This window comes from Balaenoptera musculus, chromosome 4 (genome assembly GCF_009873245.2).
Source record: "Balaenoptera musculus isolate JJ_BM4_2016_0621 chromosome 4, mBalMus1.pri.v3, whole genome shotgun sequence".
Classification (NCBI taxonomy): Eukaryota; Metazoa; Chordata; class Mammalia; order Artiodactyla; family Balaenopteridae; genus Balaenoptera; species Balaenoptera musculus.
In genome coordinates this window covers 23,517,571-23,531,319 of record NC_045788.1, presented here as the reverse complement: position 1 = coordinate 23,531,319, position 13,749 = coordinate 23,517,571, and the positions used below count along the sequence as shown (strand labels likewise).

Here is a 13,749-nt window from a genome sequence, read left to right as displayed (position 1 = left end):
GAAAAATGGTGTGAGGAGCCAGCAGATTGACTGACAAGGGATACAGGAATTTTGTGGGAAATGATTCTATTATCATCATAGGAGTGTGGCTCACACGGGCAGATACATTTTTCAAATTTTTACAGCTAAGACTTGTGCATTTCAGAGTATTGAATTTACCTCTCCCAAACCTGTAAAATAATAGTAATAATAATAATAATGCAGGTGGTGAGCATTGGGTAGTGATATTGATAGAATAGTAAAATGATGATAATTGTTGAAATTGGATGATGAGTACATAGAGATTCATTATATTGTTCTGTTTACTTTGTATATGCTTGAAATTTTCCATGAATTAAAAGTTACAGATGGACTTCCCTGGTGGCGCAGTGGTTAAGAATCCGCCTGCCAATGCAGGGAACACGGGTTCAAGTCCTGGTCCGGGAAGATCCCACATGCCGCGGAGCAACTAAGCCTGTGCGCCACAACTACTGAGCCTGAGCTCTAAAGCCCGTGAGCCACAACTACTAAGCCCACGTGCCACAACTACTGAAGCCCTCATGCCTAGAGCCCGTGCTCCACAACGAGAAGCCACCGCAATGAGAAGCCTGTGCACCGCAACGAAGAGTAGCCCCCGCTCACCGCAACTAGAGAAAGCCCACGCGCAGCAACGAAGACCCAACGCAGCCAAAAATAAATAAATACATATATATTTTTAAAAGTTACAGAAATTACTCCAGGCTCAATTTTTATAACATATTGTCTTAAATTTAGAGACTTCTTTTGAGAATGATTAGCTTCTGTGTCACAGAAATATTTTTATTAAAGTATATTAATTCCTTTCAGTGTTTCTATGTTAGTTAAGTCCAAGTAAAATTAAATGTAAAACTTGTATTAAAATGTCCTTCTAAAATTATTTCTGTGAACCTTTTTGTGTTGGGTTGACCAAAAAGTTCATTCGGGTTTTTCCGTAAGATCTTAACAGGAAAAACCCAAACGAACTTTTTGGCCAACCCAATACACACGCATAGAGATTGGTCTGAAACGATGTTTGTCACATGTTCATTGTGGTTAGTGGGATTTGAGGTAATCTTACCCCGAATTTAATTTTAATTTTTTTTTCCCCCACCAATGAAGAAACAGCTTTACTAGGAGTCTAGGCGTATTTGGGAAACCCAGTTCAGTCCCAGAGAAGTGAGGCTAATATCGGCACAGGGCAGGAATCTAGCACTGCAGAATTTTCTCTTGAAGACCAAGTGTGAAACTAAACCTCCATCTTAATATCCTAACCATCAGAAATGCTGCTGAGTTTAGCTGTGGTGAAACTTCTAGAAGTTCCTAGTGAAATAATGAGACTTGTGCATAAAGGGAGAGCCTCCAGCACTGCTGAGTCTGAGCTCTACCTGAGGTTATGGGTCTGGGGTGGGAGGGATAGAGGAAAAGGTAGGGGGATGGTGTCATCCCCACACAAGGCCATCTCAGTGTGCAGGTGAGGGAGGAACCGTGGGTTTGGGGACAGAGGGCAGCAGGGAGACACTGGCTGAAGAAGCACGGCCCCTGTCATAACGCACAGGGCCTGTGCTGTCTGGCGTGAGGGCACCTCCAGCAGGTCCCAGCAACACCCGGTGGCACCCCTTCCTGAGGCCCCTGGGAGAGAGCCTTCTTGGTTCTGTTCTGAGTTCATTCAGAGCAGAACTGCCCATGCCTGGCGGCAAGTCCAGGGTCATGGTTAGCTGCGCGGGACGGAGCAGCCCCCCTGTGACACCTACACCTGTTAGTCCAGGAGGCTTTTCTGGAGGAGTCACTTTCTCAGACCAAGAGGGAGCTTGCCCAGCACAGGCCCAATCTAGAGATCACTCCCACCTTCTTTAATGCTTTTCTGTATTGCTGAAAATTTATAAACATGTATTGTTTTTACAAACAAAATTATTCTTAAAAAATGGTGAAAGATGTATAGTATAAAAAGTTTTCTAGGAATGAGAGTTGTCTATAACAGCTAATTCAGATTTTGTCCATGGACATGGACAAAAATATTATTAGTAAATAATACCCCTGCCTTGAGAGTTCTAATGAGCCTGCATGATTTCTGAATGAGTGCATGCCCAAATGTTTTGTCTCATCCAAAAAAATGGGGAAAAGGAAGGAAGCTATGGCCCTGATTTCACTTCTTCTCTCTCTTATGCTAATATGATATGTCAGGTAACCTTGAGATCATTGTGTGTGTGTGTGTGTTAGGGAGCAGGGTGGGTTTAGAGGAGACTAATCATTTTTTTAAGAGAAAATTTAAAAGCATCTGCCATTGTCTTTATTATACTATCAATATTCCAAATTCCTAATTTCCCCATGGTTGCATTGCCATAAACTTGGATTTTCTTTTTTCATTTTTAATAACTTCAGGGGATCAGTATTGTGGAGGACTCCTTGAAAGACCTTCCGGCTCTTTTAAAACCCCCAACTGGCCAGACCGTGATTACCCTGCAGGAGTCACTTGTGTGTGGCACATTGTAGCCCCAAAGAATCAGGTGAGATTCCCTGAAAACATGAAGAAAGTATGCATGTGTGAATTAGTGTGAACTGTTAAAGATACAGGGTGAGGAAGACCCCCTGGACACAGTATTTCTTCATGCAAAGGCCCAGGTTAAAATTGCCTTTGTGCCATTTGACTTGCAAAGTCATGGATTTAATTTCCTATTATAGAATTGTAATTTTCAAAACAGGTTTTGAAATACAAATGGTCTGCAAATTCCACATGAGATTGTTTAACCCTGTGGAAGATGTTGTTAAGCATGGGGTTATAAGCATCAGTGACTAACCATGGGAGCATAACAAATCCCCAAGTACATGTACACTTCAGGTTACCATTTGCTCACAGAGCATTATGTCCTGATAATGGCCCTCTTAGTCACCAAATCAGAAACAGCCTGAATGCTTCACTTTAACAAAGCCAATGCAAGCATACCACATCATCTTTTCTAAGAACAAGGTGTCTGATGAGAAAACTGGTGGTGTGTGGTTTTTTTTTTTTTTTGGTTGTTGTTTAAAATAAAATTTGTGTAGGTTCCCCACAAATAACTTTACTCATTGCTCTAAAACAATCAACAGAGAAGGTCTAGTTTTCCATTGTTTATTAGTATGTGGTTATATGAATTTTTACCCTTTTTGGGGACCACTTTCAGATATTAATTGCAGGGTAGAACTTAGCATGAGAATAGACCAAGCTTACGTTGTGGAATTCTGAAAATAACTTTTAAAAAATTGTTATTATTACAAACATTATAGACTTTAATCAAAACACTGTATGGTGAGCATTATAATACTGTTAAAACAACTTTTCTAAATTGATCTTTTGTATTGCTTACACAAATATTATTTGACATATATTCACTTCTTTAGTGGAAAATTATTCAGGTAAATATACCCTGCAAGTTAGTGATTTGAGTACACACACACACATACACACACTTCACACACTTTGATCATAATCCCAAAACTCAGTTTTATTTTAAGATGAAAAATATGTTCATTTATTTGATAATGAAAGATTCTATAGATCTATTAAACATTTTATAGTTTAAAATAACATTTAAAAATTAAATTTCTCAAACATTTAAGCCATTATGTAATTCTTGAGATTGTATTGATCATTTTTCTCTCTGTGTCATTTGTAAATATGTTAGATTAAATAATTTGAATTTAATTATACTCACAGATTACAATTTAGCATCTTTTTTCTATTGTTTTTCTCTTGGATTATTTAAATTTAAATTTGGGTTTTATCTTATTTATATGATGTTTGGCTTCAGCCAGCTGAGTTTTTAATCATGGTCGTAGTGTCTGAAATCACTGGAAACTGTCCAAATGAGAAAAATAATATGAGAAAGTTAAGTCCTAAGTAATTTCTATGTAAATCTATGGGCATTTTCTTCTATTAAAGACTTAATTTTAAAAAAATCATAGCTTTCCCCTTTACCCTCCTATTTATTTACTTATTTTTATTTTCTCTTCAAAAGTTCTGTGACTAATTTCTAAGTAGAAAAAGTTCAGCCAATTTTTTAATAACCTAGAACACATTTTATTACTAACTGGTAAGGAGTTACAGGACCCAAAGAGGAAATATTTTAATATAACTTAAAGCAGTGTTAAGTATGAATAAGCAATTATTCACCCATCACTGGTACTGACTTTTTAAAAGTGGATAAATATGTAGATAAGTGGCAATGATGTTCAAAGCCACACTTTACCTTTGTGTCTCTCTGTGGTGCCATTGCTGTTATCACCTTCACCCACATTACTGTGTCTAAGTCTTTGCTAGCTAACAACTAGTAACAGTGTGCCTGTCCTAACAGGAGTTAATGCCTATTATATTCCATAAGCAGCAAGGAGGGTTGCCTGCCCACCTGCCATCCAGCAGGAGTGGGGACCAGCTCTCTGGGTGCCATGGGTATTTATGAACCCAGTGAGACTTCCTCTGATTTACACGTTGGAGGGAGTCTTGAAAAATCTGCTTATGAGGGGAATGATTGCTCTTACATCAAAACTTCTTATTGATTCGAATAATTTAGGACACTATTACTGGTACCAGTGCAAAAAATAATTAAGAAATAATTCAGAAATCTAACACTGACTTTGTGTATCCATGCTTCTATGCACCCTCTTCAAAAATCAACCAGATCACCAAGTAGACTGTGTTTGGCAGGCACAGTTTTCAAACATACTTCCAGAAGACATCATAGTCAGTTCCCTCTTCCCTGAACCTCTGGTCCTAAAGAATTTGACTTCTTTACATGTGGTGGGAATGTGAGTCTCCTTTTCTTGGAAGGGGAACTGTTGTGTCCACCCATCTCACGCACCCCAACACACGCTACTATAGGGGACATTGTAGATAATATTTTTATTTCTATTAGTTTTCCTCTAGAGAAGAATGAAGTTGGTGTATAGCCCTGCTTCCCACTCCAACACAAGCCCAATTTAAGTCTTAACATAGGTTTCTGGGGTTATATAGTGTTTTTATACTTTCTTAGCTGTAAGTGAACAGAGTTCCCACGTTTAAGATCCTAATTAGGATTGATTTGGGCTTGAGATGGTCTTTTGGAATGATTAAAAATGAAAGCAAAGTATACCGCAATTTTGATAACTAATAAGTATGTAAACACTAAGAAAAAACTCAAACACGGTGAATACATTTTTTTAAGAAGGAAAATCGTGGTACCCTACACATCTGGGGAGAGGAAGAATTCTGTTTGAGGTTGTTCCGCACTGCTCCTCTGACACTTCTAATGTTGTGCTTTCACTAAAGCTTATAGAATTAAAGTTTGAGAAGTTTGATGTTGAGCGTGATAACTACTGCCGGTACGATTATGTGGCCGTGTTTAACGGTGGGGAGATCAACGACGCTGAAAGAATTGGGAAGTATTGTGGCGACAGCCCCCCTGCGTGAGTAGCACCTGTTTTATTTCATTAATATTTTAGGGGCTCTAAACTTGTTTCTTATTAAATTGCCCAATTATGTTGTATTTTCTGGAAGATTTTGTGGTGTTGTTTTGTTCTCAGATTCTTGGGTTCCATGGCAGTGGAGTCCCATACATCGTCAACACAAAGAGTAGCCAACCCAGAGAGCGAGGCAGCATTAGCAAGAGTGTAGAGAGGGCTCGGCAGCCAAACAGATAAACCGAAGTAGAGTTGGTGATGCCCCTGGGGCAGATGCTGAGCCAGAGAGCTGACATAGATACCTCACTGCCCTGCAAGGGGGAGCTGAAGCATCAGAGTGGAATGAGGAAAATTCTGCGCAAAAACTAGGGGGCTGATTATTGGGAATCCAGACGAGGAAACCTGGAAGCTTATGACAGATCCAGGTGATTTTACCTGCCCTGGACTTTGGGGGCTTTACGCCACCTCGCACTGTTGCTCAAATTCTTGCTGAGTGAGCCTGAAAGGTACTGTGTATTTATCAGCAAATATTTATGGAGCTAAGAGCTCTGCCACTTACTAGATGCATGACATTGGGCAAGTTGCTTAACTCCTCTGTGCTGTATTTTGGTGCAACACATGACTGTTTTGGTGCAAGATATTTCACACCGTCACATACAATACTAGGAAAAGTGGCAATGACATTACTACAGCTTGCCGGCAAAGTCACCACTGTGCCAATTTAAATAGCCTTTCTTATTCTGTTGCTTCAACATAATTAGAATATCTGCATCACTTGATCTTACATGCATTTCTATGATTTTCCATAGACACATTTGAGTTAAAGCAAGGTACTTTAAAGATGTTAAAAACATCCAGAAAGAAAAGATAGATTATCACAAAGGAAAGAGCCTAACAACTGACTTCTCAATAGCAACAGTGGAAGTTAGAACATCTTAGAATATCTTCAAAGTGTTGAGACAAAATTACTGTCAATCTTGAATTATTTACCCAGAAAAACCTCTCTTCTGTGAATGTGGGTGAAATAAAGACATTTTCAGTTAAATAAGAGCCGAGACAGTTTACTACCAACAAACCCTAACTAAAGAAACTTCATTATGACTTTACTTCAGGCAGAAAGATGATGATCACGGAATAAAGGACAGAGCTGCAGGAAGAAACACTGAGCAAAGATACTGGTTGTAGAGTTGAAGGATTTTCAGGTCCTTGTATTGTTTGAGAATAGGGTGGAGATATTGTGAAATTTTATAATGTGCCAGAGTAAATATGGATGTTAAATTGGGGCAACCTCTAAAAAAAGTAGAAATAGAGTCTTTAACTTCCAAAACTGTGGAGGGAAAACATGCAATGAGAAAAAGTTCAATCCAAAGAAAGCAACAAAAGAGAAAAAGAGAAACATTTTAAAAGACAGGACAAATAAAAAGCACGAAAGGAGGACTTCCCTGGTGGCGCAGTGGTTAAGAATCCGGCTGCCAATGCAGGGGACACGGGTTCGATCACTGGTTGGGGAAGATCCCACAGGCCGCAAAGCAGCTAAGCCCGTGCGCCACAACTACTGAGCCTGAGCTCTAGAGCCCACAAGCCACAGCTACTGAGCCCGCATGTCACAACTGTTGAGCCCACACACCACAACTACTGAAGCCTGTGCACTCTAGGGCCCACGTGCTGCAACTACTAAGCCTGCGTGCCACAACTACTGAAGCCCGCGTGCCTAGAGCCCATGCTCCACAACAAGAGAAGCCACTGCAATGAGAAGCCCGCACACTGCAACAAAGAGTAGCCCCTGCTCGCCACAACTAGAGAAAGCCTGTGAGCAGCAACAAAGACCCAACACGGCCAAAAATAAATAAATAAATAAAGATTTTTTTTAAAAAGCACCAAACGAGACCATAGAAATATATCTAGATGTACATGTAATCAATATAAATGCAAATGGATCAAATCATTGATGAAAAGACAGAGTGTCAGGCTGGATAACAAAGTAAAATCCAGTTATATGCTGTTTATAAGACACGTCTCCAAAAAATAAGAACACAGAGTATTCGAGAATGAAAGGATAGAAAAATCTATTGTAAGCAAATGCTAACTGAAAGAAAACTGGCATAGCTTTATTGACATCAGGGAAAAGAATTTTAGGCAGAAAGCAGTTCTGAAATAGTTCCTATATAATGATAAAAGGTGCAGTTTATCAGGAAAGTATAATAATTATAAACTTGAATGCACATCAAAATATCTAATTCAGAAAAATAATAAAAATTAAAAGACAAATCTACAAAGTCCACTGTTACAGTAGGAGATTTTTAACACATCTCTTTCAATATGGGAAATTAGGATGTAGACGATTTGAAGACAACAGGCTTGGTCTAATGGTTAGAGAACACTGCATCCAACCATTGGAGAGAATACTTTTCCTTTTTTTTTTTTTTTTTTAAGCAAAATGGACACAGGAAAAAGAAAAAGCCAGAATAATGATTAAAGAAATTTGATCTGTAGTTGAAAAGTCTTCCTATCAAGGGGGGAAAAAAACAGGCCCCGGTTGTTTTTCTCCATGAGTTCTAACCAACATTTGAGGAACAGATAATTCCAACACTGCACAGATTCTTCCAGAGAGAAATAGGGATTGTTCCACAACAAATTTTACAAGGCTAGTATAAAGTGACACCAAAACAATATAAGGACAAAGAAAAGAATACTGAAGATCAATCTCACTTATGAATGTGATGAAAAATAAATCCTAAAAGAAAAAATATTAGCAAGCCAAATCTAACAATCAAAAAATACTTTATGACCAGGAGTTCAAGGTTGGTTTGAATTTAGAAAAATCTATTAATTTAATTTTATATATTACCAAATTAAAGTGTGACTTGTAAACTTATGTTTTTATTAGTTGAAAACATTAACTTATATAAGACTATCTTAAATAGCTTGAATAAAAAAGTTTGTATTTTTAAAAAGGTATCTTAATAGCAATAACAAAAAAAATAACCTCAAGAATCAATCTAACAAATCATGTACAAGGCCTTAATAGAGAAAATTATAAAACGTTACTAAAAGATATTTTAATAAGACCTAAATAAATGGAGCTATGTGCTATTCTCATGAATAGGAAAAATCAGTATTATTTAAAAATTTTAAAGATTGGCTTTCCATTAAAACTGACAGTCCAGCTGTAAAATGTACATAGCTTTGCTAGGGGAGGGGACAAAACTAAGACAGTTTTGAAGGAGAAGAAACCGGCAGGAGGATTTGACCAATCATGGTGGAGCCAGGTCAGAAAGCTGTTGTAATTAAGACAGTGTGGTTTTAACAGAGAGATAGAAAAATTGACTAATGAAAACACCACAGAGAGGCCAGAAACATCTCCACATGTCTCTGCAGATTAGACATATCCCAGAGACGCACAGATCAGCAGGTAAAGGATGACCCTATTGAAGTATAAGGCAGGGACAACTTTTGCTTCTATGGGAAAAATGAATTGTATTCATATCTAATATCACACAAACGTCAATTACAGATGGATTGGGAACTGAAATGAGAATTTCTGCTCATCAAAATACACCTTAAAGAGAGGGAAAAGAGAAGGCACAAAACGGAAACAGATATTTGTAAAATATTTGATATATTTGACAAAGACCTAGGTCTAGGTTCCAAAACATATCAAGAAATCCTTAAAAATTATTAAGGAAAAGATAACAACTCAGAAAAAATGGGCAAAAGACATGGAAAGGCATTCCCCAAAGAAGAAAGCTGCACAGTGAATAAATCTTTGACAAGAATGTAAATTGGTACGATCACTTTGGAAATCAGTTTGGCAATATCTAATAAAATTGAAAATAAGGACTTCCCTAGTGGCGCAGTGGTTAAGAATCCGCCTGCCAATGCAGGGGACACGGGTTTGAGCCCTGGTCCGGGAAGATTCCACATGCCATGAGCAACTAAGCCCATGCGCCACAACTACTGAGCCCATGAGCCACAACTGCTGAAGCCCGCGCGCCTAGAGCCCATGCTCCGCAACAAGAGAAGCCACCGGAGTGAGGAACCCGCGCACCGCAACAAAGAGTAGCCCCCACTGGACACAACTAGAGAAAGCCCGCACGCAGCAACGAAGACCCAATGCAGCCAAAAATAAATAAATAATTTTTTTTTAAAATTTGAAAATGAGCTTGTATCCTCTGACCTGGTATAGAGCATATACCCTACTCTCCTCGTGGACAGTTGTGTCCCTGTGCATCACAAGACATATACAAGAATGTTCTCATTAATATTATTTGTACTGGGGAGAGAGTAAACAGCACCATGTTTATCAACAAAAGAATAGTTCGATTCTGTTATAGTTCACACTATACAGCCCTGAGCACAGTGGATGAATCTCACAGTTATAATGTTGAGGGTGAAAAAAATAACAGAAAAAGACACACTATACTCTTTCATTTATATCAAGTTTAAAAAAATGCAAACCTATAGAATATATGGTTTCATGATGCATATGTATGAGTAAATCTGTAGACAAAAGGAAAGGAGAAGCACAAAACTCAGGGTGGGTGGGGGCAATGGGGACATCACTTCAGCGTCCCTGTGCCTGGTTCAAATCAGTATCGATACCATTGGATTCAGTTCAGAAACATTTACTATATATACCCCAGCCGTGTGGTAGACACGATATTAGGGACCTGGAACACAAAGATAAAATAAAAGATACAGAGGTAAGTAGTGGGAAGGACCAAAACAAGGCAGATAGGTAAACTGACAACGGAATATCCTGGTGGATTTCTGACAAGGAGTCCTTTGGTCCAGTCGGGACAAGTGGCGGGAGGTCAGGGGAGGTTTGGGAAAAGAAATTATGCCTCTTGAAGCTGAGTCTTGAAGCAAGAGAGAGAGTTAGAGGCAGAACTTAGGACAGACTCATTCCAAGCAGAGGGGACTCCGTTATTGAAGATTCACAGGGGAGACATATGCTCTTCTGGAGCCTGAACCTTGCGTGGGCGCCCAGAGAGCGAGGAGGCGGAGAGTGGAGTTGGGTTCCACGTCCTGCAGACATGGGAGCTCTCGAAGTGCAGTTAGGGGAAGTGACAGGATCGGTGCTTCTAGAACGCCCGCCCTAGACAAGAGGAGCAGGGAGCTGGCAAGGAGGCTGTAGCAGTGGTCCCAGTAAAGCTGAGGTGGTAGGGATGAAGAGGAGGTGGATCAAGGAATATTTAGGAGGCAAAATTGGCAGGACTTGGTGGCTGGTTGGCTGTAGTGATTGAAGAAGAGGAAGGCTGTGGATGGCAAAGCAGAGACCGCTCACATAGCCGGCTCTATAAGACACCGGTTGGCATCCTCAGTCCATTCCTGGGATTTGCCCGTGGGGAGTGGGTCCATGTGAGATGCCCCCTTGCCTTCCTAGCGATTTGTAACATTAATTTGCAGATGCAACACTCTGCCCTCAGTATATTCACGGCACTGTGACTCTGTCACACTCATACTAAAGCTCAGTAGCAGCATAACTAAAGATACCTTTGTTACTAAAATACTCTTCCTTGAGAAAATTCAGCTTACAATATCGTGCTTCCAAGATGAGTTCATAGAAAAGGCAGTGAATGATCACTATGATTATAACATCATGCCTAGAAGGCTGACCTGGTTGGATCTTAAGGTTTTCTTTGCTGCTTATAAGAAGTGCTTTTTGTAATTTTATCATCTAAACAAGATTAACGTGTCTTATTCGTACTTGTAGTTGAAAACTGTGTTTCCTGCACACTGTATTTATTCAATGGAATGTGAGATAAGCAAGATAAAGCAAGATAAAATATTTCTGTTACAGGCTTGATCCTAAGAAGCATTATTTAAATGACCTTGGTCACTTCTGTGACTGGAACTCTAAATGTGGGTCACAGAGCTTGCTCTTAGGTTTGTCTCAGCCCTTGGCTAAGAAGGCAATAACCTTCAGGACAGAAAAGATCCTGCAGTTTTTCTAACTGGTTGGGTCAAGTCCAGATCTACCCTCCCCTCCACCCACTCCACTCAAAATAGCTGATAGGTTGCCTCATTACTTACTGTCCGTGAGGGCTAAGAAGTGATTCAGCTGAGAAGACGCCTCAAAAAAAGGAGTTTAGTCAAACCACCAATTAACTCAATTAAATAAATTTTCCACTTCTGAATTAAATAGTTTTAAAATAGAATTAGCCAAACAGCATTTTTAAACCATTGTTTAAATAACAATAGCAAGATTAAATGAAACTACCGTCTTGTATAATATAGTTATCCCCTAAGATTTAACAGAGCTTCTGAGCCTCAGTTATTATCGCCACTAAACCTTTAGTACTAGCACGCCCCTAAAATTGCTTTAAAATTAGAATTCTTAATGATGTCGTTCATGACCACCAAAACGAAGTAATCACTTTCTCTTTCTCCTTCACAGCATTTTGCTACCCAGATTATAAACAGAAAGGTTTCCATTTCAGGCACGCGTAAGAACTCTCATTAACAATGAAATGAAAGTCCCATTAAACCCTGCATGGCTTTCTTATCCCTAGGTGACCAGCCCACTGAGGTGATCCCTTTGGTGGTGTCTTCACAGGGTGTGGGAATTTGTTCACTGAAGTTCTCCATCTGATTCCCCAGGGCCAGCACCACTAGCTCCCCAGGCCAGCTGGAACCCAGAGTCTTAGTTCAAAGAAGCTGTGTGGTTGCCAAGTCAGGCCCAACCCTGCGGCGCTTGTGAGGAACCAGCTGCAGCTTCAGTGTTTACATTGGTCCCAATGTCTACCAGCGTCTCTAAACGCACCTGGTCCTTTCAAAGGCTGACTCTCCCACATACTAACCGAGGGCCTTGGGCAAATCACTTGAACTCTCCGATCTTCACTTGCCTATTCCATGAAAAGGGGATAATAACAGGGTTGTTGTGAAGACAGAATTCAATGGTTTTCATAAAGCACGTGCCTAACTGAGCAAACGTTCAGTAGATGTTAGCTATTCACATTAATGCTGAGCAGATTAAGACCATCATCTTTTTAAGTATTTCAGCTTTTCAGTTTAAACAAAGAATAACCTATCATCAGAAATTGATGGAAAGTTAGAAAATTCTACATTTCAGAGAGGTGTCACCTAAATTTTTAAATATATATGTATTTACATTTTTTTTCTTTTAGGCCAATTGTATCTGAGAGAAATGAACTTCTCATTCAGTTTTTATCGGACTTAAGTTTAACTGCAGATGGATTTATCGGTCACTACAAATTCAGGCCAAAGAAATTGCCGGCAACTACAGCACCACCTGTTACCACCACCTTTCCTGTGACTACAGGTAAGTTTTTCTCGTTTGAAGTTTGTACACACACTTGAGGAGTATAAGAAAAATTCTTCTGAAGTAGAAAAAAAAAATTAAATAAGAGGAAAATACTTGAGACTAAAATAAGTTAAATAAGATGAAAACTTATGGAAGAGAATAATATGATTCCATGAATTAAAGAAAAGTGTAAGGTGTAAGAATGCTTCTAAGCTAATAATTTTAAAATGTTATCTAAGAAAATTATGGTCACTTAAAAATGCTAGGAACCCTATTTTGGCACAGATCATTACAAGCCTACTTTTTCTTTCTTGGCACTTATAAAATTATGTTTTTCTTTTGATTACATAGAACTGTAGTGTTTTGTTGTTGTTGTTTTTGGGGTTTTTTAATTTATTTATTTTATTTATTTATTTATTTTTGGCTGTGTTGGGTCTTCGTTTTCTATGCAAGGGCTTCCTCTAGTTGCGGTGAGCGGGGGCCACTCTTCATCGCGGTGCACGGGCCTCTCACTGTCGCGGCCTCTCTTGTGGCGGAGCACAGGCTCCAGACATGCAGGCTCAGTAGCTGTGGCTCATGGGCCCAGTTGCTCCGCGGCATGTGGGATCTTCCCAGACCAGGGCTCGAACCCGTGTCCCCTGCATTGGCAGGCAGACTCTGAACCACTGCGCCACCAGGGAAGCCCAGAACTGTAGTGTTTTAGGTTAAAGTTTCAGGGCCCTGATACCTGCCTGTTTTCACATCTGCCAGTATTTGGACTTTTCTGGGAGGGGGTATGCTCCAAAATGTGTCATACAAAATGTATTATTTTTTCAAATTGGAGTAAATCAAACAAAAATATTTGAGGTATTATAGAAGCCAGTCAGGAAACTCTGGTATTATCTAAGAAATGGACGGGCAAGTGTGGGTCCCTGTATCTTGTCTCTACACCCTGTCAGCTCTACCCACCAGGATTTCAGGCCTGAGATTTCAAAATCTAAATCCAGGGAGGAGAAAAAAAGTGGGAAGGAAGGACCTAAGGTTAAGATGTGAAATAGGCTGAGATAAACCCAGCTTTACTGCCCACCATTTTCTGC

At 39.5% G+C, this 13,749-nt stretch overlaps 1 protein-coding gene across 1 annotated transcript in view; it reads left to right on the top strand.

The window, feature by feature from the left end:
* PCOLCE2 (procollagen C-endopeptidase enhancer 2) overlaps window positions 1–13,749 on the top strand; it is a 74,216-nt gene that overhangs the window by 50,483 nt on the left and 9,984 nt on the right. The window contains exons 4-6 of the mRNA XM_036851778.1: window positions 2,377–2,501; window positions 5,276–5,412; window positions 12,537–12,691. Coding sequence (XP_036707673.1) covers window positions 2,377–2,501; window positions 5,276–5,412; window positions 12,537–12,691 — 417 coding nt within the window. The remainder of the gene's footprint in view (window positions 1–2,376; window positions 2,502–5,275; window positions 5,413–12,536; window positions 12,692–13,749) is intronic.